Source organism: Ptiloglossa arizonensis, chromosome 8 (genome assembly GCF_051014685.1).
Source record: "Ptiloglossa arizonensis isolate GNS036 chromosome 8, iyPtiAriz1_principal, whole genome shotgun sequence".
NCBI classification, from domain to species: Eukaryota; Metazoa; Arthropoda; class Insecta; order Hymenoptera; family Colletidae; genus Ptiloglossa; species Ptiloglossa arizonensis.
The window spans coordinates 18,625,584-18,650,796 of record NC_135055.1 but is presented as its reverse complement, the minus strand read 5'-3'; the positions used below and the strand labels follow the sequence as shown (position 1 = coordinate 18,650,796).

Genomic DNA, 25,213 nt, shown 5'->3' with positions numbered 1-25,213 from the left:
GTAGGTAGGGTTTTTTAGATTTAAAAAGAGTTTAGGGGATGGTTAGCGCCTCTACCTCTTTTTCGGGTAGGTCGTGTAGTGATGGTACCGATTATTCCGACTAGAGGAATAGTGGATACAATAAATTCCATGGTATTTACCATGGCTTGGTTTGCACAGGAGGGCGGATGGGATACGTCGGAGACAGGGTGAGTCACCGTTTGCAGCAACCTCCACGTGGTGTGACTTGGAAAATTTGTATTACTCTTGTGAAACAAATTTACTAATGGCTGCATTATTAACAATTTCTAGAGCTATCATTTTCCACTCCTAGCTCGATGAACGCGTCGTATTTTCTTTCAAGAATTTCTATGGTCGAGTGTAAAGACATTATTGCTAATAAATGTTGGCCGTTGGTTTACATACCAATTCTGAATTCTACCGCAGGATGAAAAAAGGAAAATATCGAGGACGAAGCGAACAGTACGTGTTTACATTGTGAATACAAGGAAGATTTCTGCTTCGCAAAATAAATGTTTACGATACGATACGAAGGTCAGACAGAGTACCTACAAGTGTGTCTAGCATATCTGCCTTGATGAAAATAAAGGTATATTTATTTTACACGTGTCCAATTCTGAAATATTTTCACGCAAAACATCAACCTACGGTATTTAACGTATCGATTTGATACATTGCTATTTTCTATTAATTCCATACGGAAACGTGTTCTTCTCGTGAGTTCTATTCACTGTGTATTATAATAAAGCCGGTTGTTTGTACGACGCGTCTTGTAACGGACATTACTTTTTCACGATAGCGTAGCTTCCAACCTTACCGATTAAGTTAAACAAATACAACGAAAGCGGCCATTTTCTTTACCGATGCGAAGAATGCGTGTATCAGGGTCGAACAAAGAATACGACGAATAACAGATGGAAACAGGATTGAGAAAACGTTAGTAACGGACGCTGTTGGCAGGGATTTGGATGAAGGTAAAGAAGGTGTCCAAGTTTGCAATCCCACGATGCGTTATTGGCAACCAATCGACTTACTGTATTTTAGAATGGGGATACGCGTTGAATGATCGTCGATCGGGCTACGATTACGATTAGAAACGTGCAACAGTCGTCGACCATCGATCGACGCGTTTAGTGGAACGTCGTGCCGCGTGTTGGCAGACGTTGAAGGTGTAATGCCAAATACTTTTTTTCTCTCTCGTGCAACCGAACACCACACACCATTCGTGCGAAGCTGCGCTTGAACGTTCACGCTGCATCTGTCCGGAAAACGGTACGTTCGTGCATCTATAGATTAGACGGTCCGGGTGTAGAAAGCTATTGGAGCGAACGGACATATAGATACGTGCGTAGATAGAACGCGAAGTTAGTGGATTCTTGTTCGATCATAACCTCGAGTTCTTGCGGTTAGCTGGTTACACGGTGCGTGTCAGTTTTCACCAACGTGACGACGATGCTTGAATTTTTCTCGTTTTCTTAGAAGTGGGACTCGGAACATCGTGCGGCGCATCCGTGCAATTAGCAATTTGTATGTCGCCGAGCATTGTACAATTTAATTCAACGGAACAATCGTGAGTTTGTCGGTGGAAGCGCTCGACCGATAAGAATAGGAGTTTATTGATTAATCGGTTTGCCGCCACAATTCAATTTTTATTTACGAATTGATCGCGTAAGAACCGGTAACTGCGAGTTTTTCCTTTCCTTTTTTTTTTCTTTCGAAAATTTAATTTCGTAACAATCGAATCGGTTTCCGAGATGTCATTGTTGTTAATGGTCTTCGTATGACAGAAAAAAAATCCGGAAGATAAAATTCAAGTCTCTCGTGCGATTATGTAAATTTCAAGGATCAAACCTTGCTTTGTCGCTTCCCCAAGGTCGGCAAATTGGTAATATAATTGCTCAAGGTAGAAAATTATGAGCTTAACGTATTCCGATAAAAGTGAATGTAGATTCGCATGATACCGTAATCTCGGAGGATCGTTCACAGATATAAATTATTTTGTCACGTTTGGCTGTGAAATTTATTCCTCGAACACACGATATTAATATTCTCCTTTAATTTCCTCGGCCACGTCCAGGAATAGTTGAGAATTATTCGAGTAGCTCCGATGCATATTTACGGATCCAGTGTAAAGCCACATTTCCGCGTATGTAAATATTGAAAATGTATTTCTGCAAGCAAAATCTTACGTACATTGCGTGTGTTTTGACACACTTTGACGCACGTGGTGGCATTCTCTAACGTCATTTGATTTCTCGTGCCATTGTAAGCAACTTTTTACACGCTTGTAGCGAATTATTATCTTACATCATAGTTTCGTACGGCGATTAATATTCCACCTGTACGTCCATAACGTATATTTGTTCTTTCAGAAAATTGAATCGTTGCGTCGATATTGAGACAAATCCATCCGCAGAAACGTATAGAATTAAACGATGGTGGAACACGAAAAGCTGAACCGGCAAGAAGGTTCGTTTAACAATGGAATCAAACGGTGAGCAAAATCGTGCGGCGAACGAATGGGGTTAATTTTTAACGTTTAATGCGTAGTTAGTTAATTTCCAACGAATTAACCATCCCTCGAGCTTCCTTGACATTTCGAAAGGTTCCGTGCACGGTAAGAGTAAAAAAAAAAGAAAAAAAAAGCGAAAATTACAACAGTAAATTCACTTCTTCTCGTCGTTAAAAAATTGACGAGTGTTTAAGCGGGCAAAGGGCATACGATGATACGTGGATTGCAATGGCCTCGTGACAACGTCGTGTCGGTGCACCATGATGCACATGCGTGATGCAACTTTTAAGAAGTCTCAACGATTTCCTTCAGTTCCTCGAGGTCTCGAGATCCTCGAGCGGATTCACCGACGATACAAAAACACGATATTTAAAATTTTTTTACTTTTAATTCTCGCGATGGTAATTCGGCGTGATTCATCGGAGCATTAAATTATTCTATTTAACGCTAGTGGTTGGTTTTTTAGTACAAGGTGTGCCCGATACTACAATGTATGCCAACGTTTCTATATCTTCGGTGTCCTTATTTGGATCTGTGCTCGTTATTCTGCACCAGTGATCAACTCAGTCGGATGATTTCGAATGAACCGACCGACCGAGCCAGCTGCGTCTCATTAACGTCGAGTTTGATCGCAGAAAGACTTAAATAACACGATTCATTCGGCGTAGAATCATTCGCGTTCGTCGATTATTCGTTACGCGAGGTGATGCGGCGTTTTCGAAAAATTTTGCTGTATATTTTCGTTGATACGCGTGGAATGTAACGGAACCTTGACCAAAGTGTTTGAAACAACTCTCGATAAAGTTGATTCGATATCGATAAATTGTTCGATAAGAACCCACTGCGCACATCTCTGAAATTTTAAGATGCTCCGATGGACTTCGAGCCGTGTTGCAGAAATTTAATATTATGTCTGGAATCGATTATCGAGATACTGTACGTACGGAGTCGAGTTTCGAGGTATCGTCTACTCTCGCCGTGATCTCTTTTGTTCCTTCAACGTTATTGTCGCTGAAAGCCACCGATGCTTATTGAACATCGTTGCGGCGACTGATTTGCATATTTAAACGCTACCACCGTTCGTCCTACATCCGATCTGGTTCAATTAGAACACGATTGAGGTGAGCACGAGTGACGAGATTATCGTGCGTCGTTACGTGTGTTATTTACCGCGCTTGAAAAATACCAGATGAAAAATTAATATTTAAATAAATCGAAATCGTTCGGTCTCGCGAATACTTTGGTACCTATTGTTCTTGAATTGATTCGTCAGTTTGGAAAATCGATCGAGAAATGTTGCTAAGCGTCGCGGGATTTCGAGCGTACGAGAATCACGACTGTGCAGATCGTAGTGGAAATAGAAGAGAGGTCGATATGAAATTCTCGGTTAGAGCACAGTAATTATAGTCTTATCGTAGCTGCTAAACAACGACAACCGCTCGCGCGGAGCGGACTTTGCGCTCCCGGTTGTGTAAGCGACCTTTATTCCGGGTAGCTTCGTAAAGCATCTCACGACCGAATCATTAGCAATAGCGGCGTACACGCTTTTCGAATGCGTACGTTCGACGATGACGAGTCACTCTGGTTAATAATTTTTTTTTTTTTTTTCTTTACTCGATTCGACGTGCGTGATATTTGCGCTCACGGTACGGAAAAACTCCTCTTCGACTTTGAAATTCGCGCGAACGCGTGGGTCGATCGTATTACGGTATTTCACCGGAACGAAACGTCCGTTGCGGGAATATCTACACGCACGCGACACGCTTCTCAATTTCTCGCGTGTTTTAGCCGCGTATCGCTTCCTTTGAAATTTCTTCTCGCCTGGTTCACGGAACGGTGGACGTTCTCAAGTCCTTGGATCGTCCGGTGCTGTATCTCGATATTATTACACGCGGTACGACCGAGCAGAGAGTGACTCTAGGCGAAGAAATTTAAAAAATTATAACACATTTTTAACCGGAGCTTCGTTTCCGAGAAAATCGATTTTAAAGTTCGTTCAACTTTGCGAACGATTCGGTCGAGTATATTATTTCAAATATTGCACGTTCGTAGCATCAGGGAGGAATTGGAGAAATTAAATAAAATGATGTAATAACGAGGAGGACATTTTCAACAATACTTCGTATCGGAGAAAATCGATTTTAAAGTTCGTTCAACTTTGCGAACGATTCGATTGAGTATATTATTTCAAATATTGCGTATCGAATTTAAATTCGAGAAATTAAAAAACGATGCAACAAAGGGAACATTTTCAACGGTACTTGCAATATTGTACCGTATTGCACTAGATAGTAGCAATAAGAATGAAAAAATTATTGCACCGCTTTAACCACGCGATAAACAATGTTTGTAAACATTATCTTGGACCGAGTCGATCAAGATAAAAGAATGTTGTATACCGTGTGTAACGAACTTATCGAATTGGCCGGGTCGTCGACGCTCGTGGAACACAAGCACGTGTCGTAGCGATGACTAGTGTCCTTCTGAACGCACTCGGTCCGCAAACGAGCACTGATTTTGTCACGGGGCTCTACGTGACTTTTAGCATGCGAATCGCGCGAAGAAACTAACAATCGAACAACGCTTCCCACTGACGCGGTTGTTGGAAAATTAGGCGAGCAGTCGTTAGCATTCTCCTTTGTCGCGCGCGAACAAGATAAGCAAGCATCGTTATCGACGCGACCGGTACGCATTGTTTTCGTCGTTTCTTTTTTCTTTTCTTCTTTTTTTTTTCAACGTAGATACCGTACACGAAACGTTTCACAGAATGCTGCGTCCGTCGATGGGACGACTCGTTACACGTTCCGATCATTAAAGCGGGATTTGCATAAACGGTGCCGCAGTCGTTGGTAGAAGCTGTCGATTCATCGTACCGGGAATATCTGTGCGTGTTCGTGGACTCTTCGCACGTTTCGATCGGAAAGTACTAACAGCACCGTCGCGATCCGTGCGACCCACACGCCTTGGAAACTCGTGGAAAACTGAGCGCGCGTCATCGGTAATTTGCCGATCGAGGTGTTGGGCTCGGTTAGGGACGCCTCACCGATCGAAATCGCGTATAATCGACACCACGAACGACGGGCCACCGTTTTCCGTGTTGCGTCGCCGGAGGCGCTCTATAGTCTCGAGCAGAGACCGTGTTGCCTTTATACAGTCCCGTAGCGGACCACTTCGCTCGTTCTTAAGTCCAACGCGTACGATGTGACGCCGACGAAACGTGACGAGACGGACGGACGGACGGACGGACAGACACGCGTCGAAACGACGTGTTTTCAACGACGCGACGATCCATTGTTTCCCGCGAAATCGCGCGAGAAACGCAAACGTTTGCTAACACGTCGTGCCTATAACGGAGGAGATATTTACGGAGAGAATTCGCGAGGTAAACTCGGATCGAACCCCGGTCTCCCCTCGTACGCAGAATACGTCGTACTTGTTACGAGTTAATTACGAAATAATCGACGTGATATTTCCTGTAATTCGATCGCGTTCGATACATCGCGATGATTCTGCTGTTTCTTCTTCGCCGTACGTTTGTCATCTCTACGCGTGCACGTGTACACGCGCGCGCACACCCACAGGAAAAACACAACCTTCGCGCGTACAATCCAAGCTAGAATCTCGGGGTAAAAATCGATCAAGGTCGTTGAGGTCTGTAATTCTTTTTTTTTCCTGGAATACACCGCGACTGTGTAAAGTCGATGCGAAACGTCGCGACGTTCGAACTCCTCCGATACCGGGGAGGTCGTCCACGGTCTTTTCTAAATCCGTCGCCACTCGCGCTCATGAATTACCAATCGTGGAACACCGGTGAAGACAGACTCGGTGTAAACGCACGCCGCGTGAATCGAAACGCAGAGACGAATTTTTGTTACATCGACGCGTTCTCGTCTGTGGGTCGTCCTCGTAACGGTTACGAGGGACGACCGAAATAGTAGAATACCATTAAGCGCGGAGGAGAACGCATCGTCCCTACACGCTCGACGAGAAAGGAACACGTGGTCGAGAAATTGCTCACTTAGCGAACCTTTAATGATCATTGGTTAACAGCGCGGCCGGCAACGACGTCCTCGTTGAAAGTTATTAGACCGACCGATACGTACAGGAAGAAACTCGGAACGGGTGTGTGCGGTGGGGGGAGAGACGGTAGCGGGCGCGGGTAAATCGTGACAAGCTGAAATAATCGCGGTCGGGTACGGGTGAGTCGGAACGCTCTAAAAAGGGTAATTGTCACTGGACGATTCGCAACCGAAAAGCTCCGCGGCGTCGTAGACTTTAGTCTGGGTTAACGACGCGTCGCTCGGCCAATTTTCGTTCCGTTTGTTCGTACGATCCCGTCTTTGTCGCGTCGTTGAAAAGACAGAGGAGAACCGCGCGCCGGTTACCACGGAGTGGGAAGGAAAGGGAGGAGGCAGAGGGAGAAAGAGCACTCTGGAAAGCGATGACGGTCAATGGTGATGGCCGCAGTGCAGCTAAACGGCGGCAGAGTCAGTCAGTCAGTCTCGAGACGCCGAGGTGCGAGCATCGTGTTTGGACGGCGGCGGGGGCATCCGATCGACTCACCGCGCTCGCGTTGGATCCAGCGCTGCGTTATCGCCGCGATCTTGCGTACGTGTTCAGTTCGATCGCTGGTACAATAAACGAGATACCGCGCGAACGAAAGGAGAGCTCCGAATCCCGCGGTGGACCGGCGATGCTCACCCGTTAGATCGCGAGGGCCGAGTTCACCAATTGTTGCGTCTACCGTGTTGTCGGTTTTGGTACGCGACGCCCCACGCGCCGTGACCATGTAAGAACCGCGCTTTAATTCGAAATCTCGCCCGAGGACGAACGTTCGGCTTCGCGCGTATCCGTCGGTCGCTCGATTCGCCGTGATACGAAACCGTGTACGAAGTTAGAAAAATGGAACGGTGGTGACGGTTCGAAATATTTTTCGACGTGCTCCGTTCCGTTGGGACAAGTAAATACACGCGGCGGTCGGTACCGTCGGTCGCCGTCGTTCTCGCGTTTGAAAAAGGTTAATGGGAAACCGTGACACCGCGTGTTATTTTAACACACGTAGGCGAACAATCGTCCGGTTTCCGGGGTCGGTCGTGTCGATTCGCGTATCGGGTTCTCGCTCGTGCACAGCTCGTATTCCCGAGTCCAATTTTCCGATATCATTTTTCCAGGCGATGAGAGGGATTGCACGTTTAACCGCTAACGAGAACGCTGCGCTAGGAAACGGCCGTCGGATCGTTTGAACGAAAAACTCGATCGAGAATAAGTGTACGAGAAAAGAAGAGAGCTTCGGGTCCGTGTACGGGTCAAGATCGAGCCTGATATCGCGCGAGAGAAACCACGATAAAAGATGAAGCTCGAGGGAAACTGTTCGCAAGAGGATAACACCAATGAAATTTTATTGCAACCCAGGAAGGGTTCGGGGACCCGGTTGCAAATTGTGCCCACGCAACCGAAAACGATCACCCACCTGCCGAAGAGGCCGCCGGTCGATCTGGCGTTCACCGATCTTACGTATAAGGTGCGAGAGGGACGCAAGAACAGTAAGTGATTATTATTTATTTATGTGTTCGCTATCGAGGAACAAGTATCCCCTGTTGCTTCCACGTTTTCTAATCTATGTAGTTCACGGGTACGTTCGTTACACGTGATCGTAGGAACGTTGTGTTCTTTTCGTGAAAAGCGGTGTACGATTGCGATTCGCGTCGTATCGAGTCGCCAGCGTATCGATACTCGGGGAACCGTACCGATAATGAACTTCAACTTCTCGTATCGGCGATAATCGCTATGAGTCGATCGATTCGTTGACCGCACGGGGAAAAAATCGGGAAAACATCGACGCCTTCGGCCAGTTTACACGAACATACTTTAAACTACGGATTTACCGAGGAAAGAGGTCGCCAGATCACGATTGCATTCGACTGTTAATAGAGGCGAATCGATAAACACGCATCGTACGGGAACCTACGATAAGCGAACGGGGAAAGAGTAAATGGAGTGAGATATTCTTGAAATTGAGAGGGTCGGGATAATGTTATCGGTGCAAGAACCATTGTTGTATCTCGAACGATACTTTTGATCTTTGACCACGGGCGTTGAAACTTCTCGCGGTGTTTCGCCCCTTGTTGAGAAATCGTGTTCGAAAATTGTCGCTCGGATCGCGGAATTGTCCCAAGAGGGGTAGATTCGGGTGTCGAATGTATCGTCTCGCTCCACGATCGTATGAATCGAAACGTTCGAGAAACTGGTTTTCGATGACATTGACCACAAAGTGAAAGTAAACGCTCAAAGAGGGACATATCTCGCGGTGACGTGGTTCGCGTGCTGTGGCAACTGCACATTTTGTGATAGACTCTTATCGAGCGGTAGTATAATCGAGATAACGCCACCAAAACAAAGAGACAACGGGACACGGAATTTTTGTAAAAAGTACGCCCAACGATCGACGACGTACGGGAATATCTCACGGAGTCTTTCGACGATCGAGCGCACACATTTTCGCTTGCGTTGAAAGTGCTGAGATTCTTCCTAATTTCTACTGAAAAATACCTTTATCCGTATTTCATACGAAAAATAATTTTCTTCGTGTTTACAACGAAAAAATAATTTTCTTCGTATTTCCTACAGAAGGAATAATAGGAACAATAACCTTGTCCGTATTTTTTACAAAAAAATAATTTTCTTCGTATTTCCTACAAAAAAATAATTTAGCTCGTACTTCCCACAAAAAAATAATTTTATTAGTATTTCCTATAAAAAAATAATTTAGCTCGTACTTCCTACAAAAAAATAATTTAGTCAGTATTTCCTACAAAAAAAATCCTACAATTTTGTTCGTATTTCCTGGAAGAGGATAATTTCGTCCATACATCTTACGAAAAAATAACTTTCTACACAGGTTTTGTAGAGCGTAGTCGTCGAGTCGCTAAAGCGAATGGAATTAGTGACCGAGATTTTGTAAGAAGACCGGTTACGGCACGAGACTTCGGACACACGATTTCCAAAGTGCTTCGTGAAAACGTTCGGTACTCTGGTAACGAAACGGAGCGATCGTCGTGAACCCGTGTTTGTTTCGAGAGAATTTTCCACCGGTTCGAAGACACGCACGACGCGGTAAACGTGACGCCCGACGAGGAGCAATTCGAAAAGATCGGTCTTTGTTCCCACTTATCGTTCATTTATACACGGAGCGTGGTGTTCCAATTGCGGGCAGCTGCGCGCGATAAAGCTTCGTTTCTTACGTTATCCTCGCGCCTATTTCGCTTCGAGTGCACGAAAAACGTGTACCCGATCGTTTCGTTGATTCACTTTCCGATCGAGCGAGCGCGCCGCGCGTTACGAAGAAGTCTCGGTGTTGCGTAACGCAATTTACAATTCCGTGTTAAAGGTTCGTACCTAACCTTACCGCGTATAGGGGTAAAAATAGCGTGTTTTCGAGCGTTGATCAATTGTCCTCATCTCGAGATAATTGCAAACCGGTGCCCGTTTATCGATCATTCGGATCCGGTGTATTGTTCTTTTTTTTTCTACGATCCCGACAATTCGTTACAATTGTCCTTACCTCGCAATAATTGTAACCCAGTTCGCGTTTATTAACACTGGATTTACCAACCAGTCCAAACGACTGGTTTCAAATTACCTTACGAATAAATTTACTTTAAATTCCGTAGTGTACTTTCAAACGACGTTACGACTTTTTCTATTCTATACATTCGTTACATTTCGTAAGTTACTATTTTCCTCGATTTTCTTGCGACACGTACAAGGGACAATACACCGAGATCTATCGGTAGTTCTAGTCAAACTACGGTGTGTTCTTTCATGGATCGATCGCGAGAATTTGTCACGACGTTTCACAGATTTCGTAGACACGGCGACATCGCGTTCTTGGATAATTCTATTAGAAGATTATCTCGAGAAGGAAGACGCGTGCAGAATCGGAGCGAACGTTGGGTTCTTTGGCCTGCACTTGTAGGGCGTTACCGATAATTTACGTTGCTTCGGACCCTCCCATCGTGTTCGTATTACAAACGCTCCTCGACGAGCGCAGACCTAACCCAATGGGAAACAAATGTCACGGAAAACCACCGGGAGGAGTAATGTTGCAACCTCTTCGTGGAAATGGAATCCATTTTACCGGTTTTACGACAATCTTTTTACGCCGTTCTGGAATAAAACATGATCAATTACACCTCGTAATGGATCTACGTATTGTGTAAACATGAATCGTGTTTAAAAAATTTTAATTAACGATGATACACGCCGTTCTAGAAGTTTTCTGCAATTACTTCGCAAAAGGTCGAGAAATTCCGATTAAGAAAAAAAAAAAAGAAAAAAATTGTATATTTATTGTAACATTTCACTCGACCCTTCCACCTCAACCAATGGCGTCCATACTACCCTGTATAATCGTTTAAATATTTCTAAACCTTTTTGAGACAATATAATCCGACTTTCGTTAAATTATTCGATCGTTGACGATAACTAAATTCTCCTCGTACTTCACCAGTTACCGATGTAATTTTTCCTCGTTTTTTTCCCCGCTCGGTTTACATTTTGCGCGAACAGAGCCATCGGCGTAACACCATCGCGCATAGAAAGTGAACGCATACGTTCTGACAACATTTTTGCAATCCGTATTTTGCGCAACACTCGGTAAAACCTCTTCGACGCTCTTGACGCGAACGTCCGGCGAGATTCTTCCGCGCGATTGCGGATATCGGCCGCCATGTTGCCTTCAACCCATTTCCATCTTTGCTCTAAATGTGAGGCGCGTTATACCACGCTCGACGATGAAACAACGACCAAAAGTGATTTATTATTTATTCGCTCGACTCCTCTTTCGATATTAAATCACCTACGTGTCGCTCAACTATATCGACCGACGCACCGATACACATAACAATTAAAAGCAATTATGTGGAGATTATTCCGCTTAATAACGCAATTGAATTAATCACCGATTCTGTACGAATTATACACAACGCGTGTCCTTCGTGTCGCGTAATTTACTCGTCATCCTATTTCTTCTTTTTTTTTCTCTCTCTCTTCATTTGCAAGCCGCGTTTACGCGCCAATGAAAACCACATCGCTGAACCTCAGAAATTCCAAGTGTTACCTCGGATCTTTGACGTTCCAAAAGTCGTTGTTTCCTTCGGCGGGGTAAATGTCTCAATTACAGCCACTTGAAGCTTATCGCGTAACTTGGTTTAATTATTTTAGAAGTTGCGTAACCCAACAATCGTTCCAGATCGGAGCATAACAATTGCTCAACGTTTCTTTTGTTTGTGAAAATTGTTTTCCTTGCGTCGAATGCGATGAATCGATCACCAATTAACGATAATCCGGAGGGAAATCCAACGACCCTGCTAGGGTATCGTTCGAAACGTTGTCACTGGTACGGAAACGATTCTTGAAAAATAAACTTACGTGCCTTCTACTCGCATTAGTGTACTTTCTCGTACACAAACGGTGAAGCAAATATTTATTTTCAAGTATCAATCGATGTCCATCTTACGTGTAAATACCAAGTTCGAATTGTACATACTGGAATCATTTTACTCGCGATTCGTCCCTTATTCGCAACAATTGGATATCGTTGTCGAGTAAAATAATTTAAACGACAGTTTGCGGGAACGTGGTATCCACCTTGCTCGATTACGTGGATTCTCGATCGCGGTGAAGCATTAAACAGGATTGAATGTATCGCGAACGATTACTCGGCAGGAAAGATCGCCAACTTATTTCGTGTCCCAGTTAACAGGAACGGAGTTCACGCACCCTACTTCCTTTCACATTCACGGTACCGTGGTTTCTTTGAGTCGAGTTTTTAATTCGAGGAAATCTCGCGTGGCACCGAATTTCGCGGCAACGAAACAATTCCATCGCGTAAACACCGACCGACGATCCTATCGCGATTAATTACAGAACGACCGAGCAACGATAACGCTTATCTCCGTTAATTATCAACAATTGGATTCGATCGAATGGTAATGTTGAACGTACCGCGATCGTCACGTAACCTGGTCGGTCAGCTTTGTCGTTGGGTTCTTTCGAACCCTCTTGGATCAAGTTCTAGTTTTCTCGAATGGCGAGCGTGTTACATTTGCAAACGGGGGGGGAAAAACATTCGGTGTCACGCAATCCGCGGCACACGTACGCACACATTTAACGTGTGACATAATAGAAGTTCTATCGTAATATCGGACTTATCAATTATCGTGAGCGACACGCAACGCATAATAAAACGCGATGAAAAACGATACGGTAATCGAGCGAACGCCGCCGTTTGTTTTCAATATGCCCGGGAGCTACGAGAAAAATTGTCACGAGTAACGTTAATCACAACCAGACGCTCGTTAACACGTTCACCGTGTTCACCGGCCACGCTAGTTTCCCGCGTTTAAAGATCTCTACGATGTCCGATCGAATCGTGGTGCAAAAAGTAGAGATTTTCGGTAATTTGTCGACCGTGCTCGTTATTTTACGATATCACGAACGAGGGTAATGCTACTTAGTCGTTTGCGATGTGTGAGAACTTGTAAACGCTCTAGAGAATCGTTGTGACTCCAGAGGGACGTTCACCAGTGGTCACCATGGCGTTCGTGTTAAGAATGTCCACGGTATTTGTTCAAACTGTAAAAAGTAACGATATACAGTAATTTTGTCGATGCTAGTTGTTATTTTATAGTATCATTAACGAGAGTAATGCTGCTTAGTCACTTACAATGTGTAAGAACTTGTAAACGCTCTAGAGAATCGTTATGACTCCAGAGGGATGTTCACCTGTGACCACTGTGACGTTCGTATTAAGAATGGCCACGATATTTGTCTAAACTGTAAAAAGTAGCAATATACGGTAATTTTGTCGATGCTACTTGTTATTTTATGGTATCATTAACGAGAGTAATGTTACATAATCATTTACAACGTGTAAGAACGTGTAAACGCTCTAGAGAATCGTTGTGACTCCGAAGGGATGTTCACCTGTGACCACCGTAGTGTTCATGTAGCAATATTCGGTAATTTTGTCGATGCTACTTGTTATTTTGTAATATCATTAACGAGAGTAATGCTACATAATCATTTACAACGTGTAAGAACTTGTAAACGCTTTAGAGAATCGTTATGACTCCGGAGGGACGTTCACCTGTGACCACCGTGGCGTCCGTGTTAAGGATGTCCACGGTATTTGTTCAAACCGTAACGTAAACAGTCAAAATATTCAGTAATTTGTCCATGTTATTTTACAGTATCGCTAACGAGAGCTGTTTAAAAGTTTGCGAGTGTTAGAGTCCGTGTAAGAGTTTGCAAACGCTCTAGAGAATCTTTGTGACTCCGGATGGACGTTCAATGGACGTTCACCGGTCACCACTGTGACGTTCGACGTGTCGAACATCGTTTATCGTCCGGCACGTTCGATACACACGCCCACGAGCATATTCCAGAAATGTTCTTAACTAACGAACGATAGGACGGGCCTCGTTATTTCGCGATATCCACTGTCGGGGCAAAGTATAATCAACAATATGGCAAACGATACACTCTGCATGCATGGTTGCCGCTACTTCGAAGCGTAATTTTCTTTGTTTCTGTTTCTCCGGAACGAAGGAACGAGACTACGCGGACGACTCACGGTCGTTGACGTTCGCCAAGATTAATTGTAATTTGTAAACGAGGACGCAACATCGACGAACGAACCGGTTGTTACGTTCTCTCCCGTCCTCTCTCTTCCGCCCGATATTCATTCGATTATCCGTTTCACGCGTTAAGCGCCACGTCGGTTTTCCATATTTCCTCGAACCTTGGTGCAAAAAGTTGAAATTATTCGATAATTTTACGCCGTACTTGTTACTTTATCTGTAACGAGGGTAACGCTCTTTGAAAGTTCACGAGTATCAGAGTTCGCGACTCGTGAACACTTCAGGGAATCGTTGTGACTTCGGAGCAACGTTCACCGGTGACCACCGTGACGTTCGACGCGTTAAGGATGTCCATGATATTTCCTCAAACTGTAGCGCAAAAAGAAGAAATATTCGACAATTCGTGCTTGTTACTTTATAACGAAAGTAACGCCCTTTAAAAATTCACGAGTATTAGTGTCCTGTAAGCACTTTAGAAAATTACTGTAACCTCGAAGCGCCAATCCTCAGAGACCACCGTGACGTTTAACGCGTCGAGGAATATATTTACGTATACACGTGTACAATATATGCAACCGATTTTCAGATGTGAAAACAATTCTACAATCGGTCAGTGGAAGACTACGGTCCCGAGAACTGACGGCTATTATGGGGCCATCCGGTGCGGGAAAGTCTACTCTTTTAAACATCCTGACCGGATACAAGTGAGTCATTATGTTTATGCATGTTCATTAACGCGAGCGTTATTGACCGGTAAAATCATCGATTAAATCGTTCCTTCCCCGTAGATGTTCGCATCGATTTATTTATTTCGCCGATTCTGCGAACCGATCGTACCAAAACGGAGCAAAGAAGCTCAGGTGTGTTTTCGTCGGTCGCGATTTCACTTTCTTTCTGCGACGAAATTTCGCTTTCTTCGCGGATCGAGCGTTACGCAATTGTTTCTCGAGAAATTTTCGACTGGTACTTTCTACGTAACGCCGCGAATCCGTTCGTGTATCGGGGCCGAGAACGAACGAAAGAAAGAAAGAAAGAAAGGATCCATTTCTCCAGGGACACGTGCTCGACAAGCATGCAACTATAATCGCACGTTCAACGTCTCGTAAATGAAAACCGGTATTTTCTTACGCGCGAACGAATTCGATGGTACGTTAATAATTCGAGCCACGAGCGACGACATGTTGCATTCTATCGCTCGGTATTATTCCATTTCGTTTGCGGACGTCACAATGATGTTGACGTAACGCATCGGCGAATTATGCGCGCGAAAAACACCTCGGTGGGCGCGGAAAGTTTTAACCTCGTTTCTAACCGACCCTGGGTCTTTCCTGACCCAGGGGTACCTTGTATCGATAACGCGTGTAGGACACTTTCCTTGGGAATTAAGAAAGGTACGATAAAATGTCGAATTTTGACTTTTATTGCAGCAAAAATGAAAATGTATGTATATATGTATCAAATGGTTAAACGTTCTTGGCACTGGTACACAGAAAGAAAAATAAAAAAGTCTTTCACTTTGTTCGGGATCTGTATATATATAACTTGAATTTCGTAACGATAACGTCTTTTAATAAATATTCTCATTTGCATATTACAACGCTCGATAGTCACACGTTGTGCTTTTCCATATTCGATATGGAGTAATAGAATTTTTTGCACGAAATATTTGTACGGGGTGAAATCACGGGTCTGTTCGGACCCAGGTCGCTCGAACCATTTTTCCACGCATGAAACTCCAAACCTCGAAGAAATCCTCCAGATCGAAAGTATAAGAATAAATTGTTGAATAAACTTGGATGTGATCTTATCGAGGTATTTCGTATATTTCGCGAGGCACTTTCTTCATCTCGAGCCACGAAGGAAGTTTTCCTTGGAAGTTGAAAAAATGAAGAAAAAATTTTTTTAAAAATTCCAACGCATCGGTTAGTGACTCTCGGTCGTCTCTCGAGTGCGAAGGATCAAGATACAGAGTGTTTTGAATCCGTACCGAAAAACTTTTCCAATGTGTTTGGTAGATCGTTTCGTTTTAAAAATACATACCATGGGTCAATGTGCTAACATCTGCGATCCGTGAAATATCTCAACGGGAAAATTTCCAGCGAAACTTCCCAAGCCTCGGTCGATCCAAAGGCCATATGCGTTTTAACCTTTTGCACTGGAAACTTTGTTTCTGCTATCAGAAACAGGTACCTCGTTAAAATCCATTGAACCGTAAAATTAATCCGGAAGTGCAGATTATTATTTCAACATTTCACAAAAACGTAACGTTTAAATTCCAAGCTCGAAAATGTTCCAACTTGGGAAAAGTTCACCGAATTGTGTGACCACCTTTCGAGTTCAAAGGGTGAACGTTTCGCTCACTGTACACGAAAGTCATTTACGTGAAAGCATCACGAGTCCTCGGTGTGTTTAGGTCGATGGGCGTGGAAGGAAGTATCACGATGAACGGGCACGAGAGGATCCTCAGCGACTTCAGAAAGCTCTCCTGCTACATCATGCAAGACAATCAACTTCATGCGAATTTAACCGTGGCCGAAGCAATGAAAGTCGCCTCGAACCTTAAACTCGGTTCGCACGCTACCAATGCGGAAAAGGAGGAAGTGGTACGTGTATTCGAGTTAAATAGCTCGCGTGTGCGCGGGCATCGCTTAGGGTTACGGTCTTTCGATGTTTCCGAAGAATTCCGCTGACCTGGCTGCCCGATCTTGAGTTTGTAAATACGATTAACGACACGCTAATGGAACGTTTTCGTTGCGATTTTTCCAGATTCAGGAGATCCTCGAGACGCTCGGTCTGTCGGAGCATATTCGGACCATGACCATGAATTTGAGCGGTGGTCAGAAAAAGAGGCTCTCCATCGCCCTCGAATTAGTCAATAACCCCCCTGTAATGTTCTTCGACGAGCCAACCAGGTGAGGTAAAAAAAGAAATGTACTCCAAGGAACTCGTTAAACCTTAGTTGTATCCAGCAGTGTATATATATATATTGTACACACAGGTACAATGCAACGTATTCGCTCGAATGGTCTTTCGTGCACGTTAATCAACGACACACCACCCCTAAACGTTGAATCGTTGAACCGATTAGACGTCGCGAGCGTTGTTTACACGTACGGTGCATTGCACCCGAACGATATACGACGAGCCCAACAGGTGGTGCCGTTAGTTTCGCGAGTGCATGTGCACCTACCTAAGCGGGATGCAAAAAAGAAAAGTAAACAGGTTTGGAAGCGCCGCGATATCGATTCCGAAGACGTGAAATCGACGATGGGTGTAAAGTCGGGAGATGTTTTTTCTTATTACGAATACTTTCACTTTCACCGCTATTAGCACCGGAGAAACCTGTCTGCTTTTTATATAACGATTTAACGAAGACACACGGTCAGTGTCAGCGGACGATCGTCGCACTTCAGTTTTCATCGACGAGGAAATCACTTCTCGAGTAAAGAAACGTGGACGAAATTACGGAGTTGTGTTAACGTACACAAATGACCGATCTTGACGATTTTTTTTCTCGTGATAGTTAACGAGAATATTTTCCCCACTTTGATTTTCATCGACGAGGAAATCTTCTCGAGTAAAGAAACGTGGACGAAATTACGAAATCGTGTTAACGTACACGATTAACCGATCTTGACAATTTTTTTTCTCGTGATAGTTAACAACGAGAAGATTTTCATCGACGAAGAAATCTCGAGCAAAGAAACATGGACGAAATTACGAAGTCGTGTTAACGTACACGATTGACCGATCTTGACGATTTTTTTTTTCATGATAGTTAACGAGAATATTTTCCCCACTTTGATTTCCATCGACGAGGAAATTCTTCTCTAGTAAAGAAACATGGACGAAATTACGGAGTCGTGTTAACGTACACGATTGACCGATCTTGATGATTTTTTTTCTTATGATAGTTAACGAGAATATCTTCCTTACTTTGATTTTCATCGACGAGGAAATCTTCTCGAGTAAAGAAACATGGACGAAATTACGAAGTCGTGTTAACGTACACGATTGACCGATCTTGACGATTTTTTTTCTTATGATAGTTAACGAGAATATCTTCCTCACTTTGATTTTCATCGACGAGGAAATCTTCTCGAGTAAAGAAACATGGACGAAATTACGGAGTTGTGTTAACGTACACGATTGACCGATCTTGACGATTTTTTTTCTTATGATAGTTAACGAGAATATCTTCCTTACTTTGATTTTCATCGACGAGGAAATCTTCTCGAGTAAAGAAACATGAACGAAATTACGAAGTCGTGTTAACGTACACGATTGACCGATCTTGACGATTTTTTTTCTTATGATAGTTAACGAGAATATTTTCCCCGCTTTGATTTTCATCGACGAAGAAATCTCGACCAAAGAAACCTGGACGAAATTACAAAGTTACGTTAACGACGTAAACGATCGACCATCTTGACGATTTTTTCCCGCGCTCGTTAATAACAAGATTTTCCCGTCTACGATTATTTTACACGTGGCTTGTGTACACGTAGCTGCACGTTAATGCTCAGGTATCGAGCTAACGGTACCGTGATTTTTCGTTGTGCAATATAATTACACGTGTACGAAATCACAGGGTGCGACCGAGGTTTCCTTGGACAGCGAAATGAAAGGATGAACGCGCATAATAACAGACGGGAGAAAGTATACGCGATCAATGTCCAAGTTTTGCGAAGCTCTTTTCTTCCCCGCTTTCACCGTAATCGAGCGCGGGTGTCTCTTTTCTTGCTTTTTCCTTTTTTTTTCTTTTATTATTCGTCCGACGTCACGAGACACGCTTCGACCGTTTCGTCGTTACGAATTTCTGTTTACGAGCTCGTATCGGTTAAAGTCCGCGCCGAAAGTTTTGAAAATACGCGTTCAACCGGTTCCTCGGGATCCTCGTAGCGTTTATTTTTCTTTGCGGTGATAAAAGACACGAGTGTACAACCGCGATCAATGACCAGCCGGCTCAAGGTCCGCGTTTGTGGAACGATCGGACCTTGTCCGGGGAAAGGAAGCTCGATGGACAAAGAAGAACGTTGAAAAAGTGAGCAATTTTAAATTTAAAATTAGTCGACTTCGAATTTAAAAATAGTCGATTTTAAATTTAAAAATGGTCGACTTTAAATTTAAAAACACCCGCATTCGAGTTACGACGAACCGTATTCGATTGAAAAATAAGCAATTCTGATTTAGAAATTGATCGATTTTGGAAATGAAAAATTCATGCAAGAGCTCTAGGAGTATCCCCACGAAGAACAAAGAATGTCCTTAACAACTTTCCCATCGTTTTTCGTAGAAGTTCATTCTTCTTCTTTAGGAAACACCACGAAGGATCCTGTGTGAATTTCTCGTTTCCATACATCGAAAATTGACATTATTCAACATTCTTCTTTTGTAATTGTTTGGATATCATTCGTAAACGTTCGAAAAGAAAAAAAGAAAACCAGGAACGAGATCCATGAACGATGAACAATGAACACCGTGTTTCGTTTGGTTTGTTCGCAGTGGTTTGGACTCGTCGTCTTGCTTTCAATGTATCTCGCTGTTGAAGACTCTGGCCCGTGGTGGGAGGACAATAATTTGCACCATTCATCAGCCCAGCGCCAGACTCTTTGAAATGTTCGACGCTTTGTACACGTTGGCCGAAGGACAATGCGTCTATCAGGGATCCACGGCGCAGTTGGTGCCTTTCCTTAGAAACATTGGCCTAAACTGTCCGAGTTACCACAATCCGGCCTCCTTCAGTGAGTCTCGATTATCTACCAGCAACGTATCTTGCACATAATACTAATCGCCCCGATTTCCTTCTATTTTTCAGTTATCGAAGTGTCATGCGGGGAATACGGGGACAACATTAAGAATCTGGTGAACGCTATAAAGAATGGAAAGTACGATATACGGGAAGGATATCCGTTCCCGGAGAATAGATCCGAGGGGATGAACAACAGTCTCAGCGAAACGCTTCAGAAAGGAGTCGACGGTGGTGAAACGATGGAGACGAAGGACAAAAACGACGTGAAGAATTTGGAGGAGAAGTTCCAAGTGAACACGTCGAAAGAGACCAACGCCAAAACGGCCATACCTTCCTACGCGACCAACGATATCGCGAAACAAGGTAAAAAGAGTGAAATCGGAGCGGGTGATGAAAAGACAGCAGGGAAATAAAATCGAGACGGGTTTTGTATCGCGAAATTAAATGTAAAAAGAGGGAGTGGATGGTGTAAAATTAGTAAAACAAAAATGCCGATAGATAGTTTATATTGGACTATAGAAAAGGTGAAAAGAGAAAGATATCGACGAATAGACGATGAAAAGTTCATAAGAAACATTCCGGTACATTTTTTATACCAGGATAGAAAAAAAATGGTAAGAAAAGAGAGTTATCGACGAGTAGATAGCGAACGGTTTGTAAACAAAACTTTCGACACATTTTGTACATCGGGATGGAAAAGAAGATAAAAAGAGAGAGATATCGGCGCGTAGGCGGTGAATAGTTTGTAAATAGAACTCTCGACACGTTTCGTGTATCGGAATATGAAAAATGTGAAAAAAGAGAGAGATATCGACGCGTAGATAACGAACGAATGTCTCTCGAAACGTATCGCGATATCCCGAAACGAGATACGAAGGGAGAATTAAACGAGTAGCTGGCGAGAGGTTGGTAAAAAGGAAGAAAAGTTTGAATAATATTATATACCGTATTTTTCGGCAGTAACGGTGGACGTAGTGATATCGATGGACTTGGAGAAGAGAGATAACGCCGACGTGGCCTTGCTCGACGACACGATCAGTGTCCTGCCCGAAAGATACCCCACTTCGGAGTGTCAACAATTCTGGATCATCCTGAAGAGGACTTTGCTCTTCAGTCGCAGAGATTGGGTGAGTCTATCGTCCTGGTTCCACCGTATCGTAGAAACTCGATCGTTATATTTCCAATTTTTCAGACTCTCATGTACCTTCGACTGTTCGCTCACATCCTGGTCGGATTGTTGATCGGTGCGCTTTACTACGACATTGGAAACGACGGCGCTAAAGTACTTAGCAACCTTGGGTTCCTCTTCTTCAATATGCTGTTTCTTATGTACACGTCCATGACCATCACGATTCTATCTTGTACGTATACACTTGCGTGTCCACTACCTCGGTACCTTCGTAATTACGGGTTAATTGAACGCATATTCCTTTGTAGTTCCGTTGGAGCTGCCGGTGCTTCTGAAAGAGAACTTCAACAGGTGGTATTCCCTCAAGTCCTACTATTTAGCGATCACCGTGTCCGATATACCGTTTCAGGTAACGATCGAAAGAACTCGTACACGTTCCAAACGAAAACACACACCGTACTTATCGTGCACGAACGATCACTCGTTTATGATCTCTCCTTTGCAGGCAATATTTTGCATAATATACGTCACGATTGTCTACTTCCTGACGAGCCAACCAACGGACACGATGCGGTTCAATATGTTCTTGGGGACTTGTTTGTTGATTTCGTTCGTCGCTCAATCGGTCGGACTGGTCGTTGGAGCTGCCATGAACGTGCAAAACGGTGTATTCCTGGCACCGGTGATGTCGGTACCGTTCCTCCTGTTCTCGGGCTTCTTCGTCAGCTTCGACGCCATACCTGTGTACCTCAGATGGATCACCTATCTGAGCTACATCAGGTACGGTTTCGAAGGAACTGCGTTGGCGACTTACTCGTTCGGTCGGGAGAAACTAAAGTGTTTCCAGGTACGGTATTTCCTCGTAAACGATCGTCAAAGTTCTCGATGACGTTTCATCTAGTATCTTATCCATCGTTGAACTTGTTCGCAGGTCTACTGCCACTTCAAAAATCCGGAAACCACTTTGGAGGAACTGGACATGCTCGACGCCGATTTCACCCTCGATATTCTTGCCCTGCTTTTGATATTCGTCGTTCTTCGAATCGCTGCCTATCTGTTCCTCCGTTGGAAACTAAAGACTGCGCGGTAGAACCGCGTGCACAATTTTTTTTCGAGGAAATTTGACAAAGTCCAAGCGTACAATACGTAACGAACGATGACGCGAAAATCCGCGTTTTATCATCGCGGTAACAACGTAGGCGCGCTCGATCGATCGATCATTTCATTTCTCGCGGGCTCTCCACGCACATCGGTTTCAATTTTTCCGACGATAATCAACCCAGCCCTGATAGTCGAAAAAGTTGCACCGAAAGAACGGAGAGACACGCAGCAACCTCTCCTACCCCGTAATTCATACTTGTAATACACGTTGATTCCATACGGTCTAAACTAACGTAATTTATTCGTTTCTCTTAGTTTTACAACGACAAAACGATTACTCTGTAGCAAACTAACACGACACACTTGTTCAGGGTATATTTTTTCGTCATCTTCTTATTATTATTCTTTTCTTTTTCTTTTTTTTTTTATTACACGGTAGCACAACTTTCTATGCAGTAGTAAGTACGCAGCTTGATCTCGAATCGACTGCGAGAGCGTATGTGTGTGTGCGTGTATGTATGCATCATGTGTATATGTATGTATCGTGTGTATTAATGCTCCTCGAAGGGGATAAGCAAAGCAAAGAAGAGATTCTCGGGATCTCGAGCCAAATGGAGCAGCTTATCGAACGAACATCGAAGCTCTGCAACTTTATTCTCTGGAAGGAATAAGAGGCCTTAATTGACAACGTTTCGCGAGCGATCACATATTTTTTTTTCTTTTTCTATCCACCTATGGCTGTGAGTTTGACGATGCAGGAGAGTTACGAACGATGAACGCGCGCGAGTGTGTTGAAATTTCCAAGCATCGTACGCAACGCGCGTTTGCTCCGCGTTCGATTAAGAGCAACGCTCGTGGCGAACGTGAATCTTGCCAGGTTTACCAGGTGTATCGCGAATCGTCGAATTTTCATCTCGTTGTTCCGGTTTCAAGCGAGAATTCGCACCCACGATTCGCATCGAAAAATCTTACGTTCGTCGTAACTCTTCCAATTAATGTGTCTCTTATACGTAGAGTCCAATCATATACTAACCGATTTCTATTTTGTAAGCGAGCCTACTTTTGTAAAGAGAAATGAACAAAAATAATTCACCGTGCGCGCGAAAGATACGGTGGGAGCGCGACACTCTGAAAAGCTTTAAAAAAAAAAAAAAAAGAAACAATTTATCGTCGGTTCTCGCTCCCACTTCCACTAAGAACATTGTGCTCTTGCACTTTCTCGGTACGTGTTTCTTTGGTGTTCGACACGGTACACGTTGTTTGTATATCCGTTTCCAAATACGTCTTCGTGTGTAAATGTTTTTTTCGAATTGTTGATAATCGTCCGTTCCGTTTCGTTCGAACGGAGTTGAAATCGAACTCTATCGGTACTCTATTTATACAAATTGTTACCGATCAGTAGGTATTGTTTTACGACCTACGAACCGGAGGAGTGTACATATAACGACTCTATCCATAGTCACTTCATCCGTTTCCTGTTTTCGTTCTCGTCGCGATGGGAAACGATGAACTTACCGATTTCCCATTATCGTTATTGCTTTCCCATATATTTTGGTATACTCGAGCAAACGTTTGCGGAACTTTACACGAACGAAGCACAATGAAAAATTCACGAAAGAAAGAAAAAAAAAAGAAAACACCGAACGCGACAACACACGATCCACGAAAATGATTGAACCGACCGATTGTTAAATCGCGGAATCGCTCGTTATCGACAATTGAAGAATAATCGTGAGAAATAATCGAATTGTTCTCGTCGTTTTCGTTTATACACAATACCGACACGACAAATGTACTTTAACGGGAAAATATGTTTGTATCTATTTACACGGGATAAATTATAGATGTTTATATGTAAAAGATTAGCGCGATCGTTACCGATTGATATACATATATACTTTTATAAAGCATCGTGTACGCGTGTACACGTGTCTCTGTGTTGCATTGGCATAATCTTCGTTGTATTTTATAGCGTATGTTTCTTACGAATAAAAGTATGCCTTTCATAATTTTACCACTTTGATTTTATGTAACTATCGCGTGCCATGATATATCGACGGTTTCGCGCCGTTAATTAATTAACCGCGATACCAGAAACTCTCACGACCGTTTTCATTCGAATCGATTTTTTCCCAATTACATCATTTGACGTTGAATTGTTCCACTATTGCCCAATACGAAGTATCTTCCGTATAATCGTTCGATCGTAATACACGAATCGTTCATTCAAAGTGAAAGGTTTCCCTCGGTCCTGCGTTCCTTAACGCGATCTCCCTGCAAAAATGTGCTAGAAACACTGGCACAATTTCGACGCGGCAAATTTAATTATCTCCTTGCGCAAAACACAAAACAAATTGCACGCGTTCGTGAATAATTCTCACAATTGTGAATATTCGATGATTTTTCTCCAGCTGGTCGAGAAGATCTTTCTTTCACCGTTCTTTTTTTTTTTTTTTTGCATAAAGCAAACCTTAATACACGTTGTCCGCATACGGTGTTCAAACCCCGTGAAACACGACCATTTGTGTCACGAGATCGATCAGATGCGCCCAGATACGCACGAATCGTCCAGATTGCATCGATCGTAGTACGCGCGTCCCCAGGATGCAGCGTTGCACTTCGAGCAAGTGCGGATAATGCAACTGCAACTTAACGGAGACTCGAAACACGAGTCGTGGGCACGTTTTTCTATCATCTACCGGGAAAGTTCAACGTACTCGTATTTTACGCCGGCGGTGGCGTTCGTATAATTCTTGCAGTTCTATTTTCGTCTCTTCCTAGTTAAACAAACGGGAAAGTACAATGTTCGGCAAGTTATTACAGGGGAAAGGAGCTCGTCAACGTATACATTTTACGGCGTGCTTGTGCTATTTGTATATTTTTCGTTGCGACCCGTGTCGTTGAATTTTCGTTACTTTCACAAACAGCAACAAATAATTGCGTTCTCAGTATCGAACGCCAACGCCTCGATAACACGCCGCGTGTTACTCGAATACCGATAGCATTTTTGCATTCTTGTTGGGAAACGTTGAATAAGACTGTACAATGTATCGATGTACGAATTGAGATACAATGTA

The 25,213-nt window shown here is 43.6% G+C and overlaps 1 protein-coding gene across 4 annotated transcripts; it reads left to right on the top strand.

Annotated features, from left to right (window-relative positions):
- The first annotated feature begins 1,103 nt into the window (after nt 1-1,103).
- LOC143150272 (ATP-binding cassette sub-family G member 4) lies at nt 1,104-24,150 on the top strand. 4 transcript variants are annotated; one of them, XM_076318425.1, is made up of 13 exons: nt 1,104-1,272; nt 2,373-2,469; nt 7,684-8,055; nt 14,741-14,858; nt 16,568-16,757; nt 16,921-17,066; nt 19,660-19,898; nt 19,973-20,269; nt 20,867-21,033; nt 21,099-21,267; nt 21,344-21,444; nt 21,541-21,882; nt 21,967-24,150. In XM_076318425.1, exons 3-13 carry the CDS (start codon nt 7,863-7,865, stop codon nt 22,123-22,125), a joined length of 2,121 nt encoding a protein of 706 aa, XP_076174540.1. In that variant the 5' UTR covers nt 1,104-1,272; nt 2,373-2,469; nt 7,684-7,862; the 3' UTR covers nt 22,126-24,150. The 4 variants fall into 4 exon arrangements, with proteins under 4 accessions (XP_076174540.1, XP_076174539.1, XP_076174538.1 ...); XM_076318424.1 differs by having other exon boundaries at nt 2,373-2,494; XM_076318423.1 differs by lacking the exons at nt 1,104-1,272; nt 2,373-2,469 and adding an exon at nt 6,733-7,120.
- The last annotated feature ends 1,063 nt before the right edge of the window (nt 24,151-25,213 follow it).

What these genes read in the sequence shown, in the direction of transcription:
- LOC143150272 (XM_076318425.1), top strand. Translation starts at nt 7,863, where the DNA reads ATGAAGCTCGAGGGAAACTGTTCGCAAGAGGATAACACCAATGAAATT. An exon ending in GCGAGAGGGACGCAAGAACA is followed by an intron (nt 8,056 to 14,740) that starts GTAAGTGATTAT and finishes ACCGATTTTCAG; the next exon opens with ATGTGAAAACAATTCTACAA. An exon ending in CAACGATATCGCGAAACAAG is followed by an intron (nt 20,270 to 20,866) that starts GTAAAAAGAGTG and finishes ATTTTTCGGCAG; the next exon opens with TAACGGTGGACGTAGTGATA.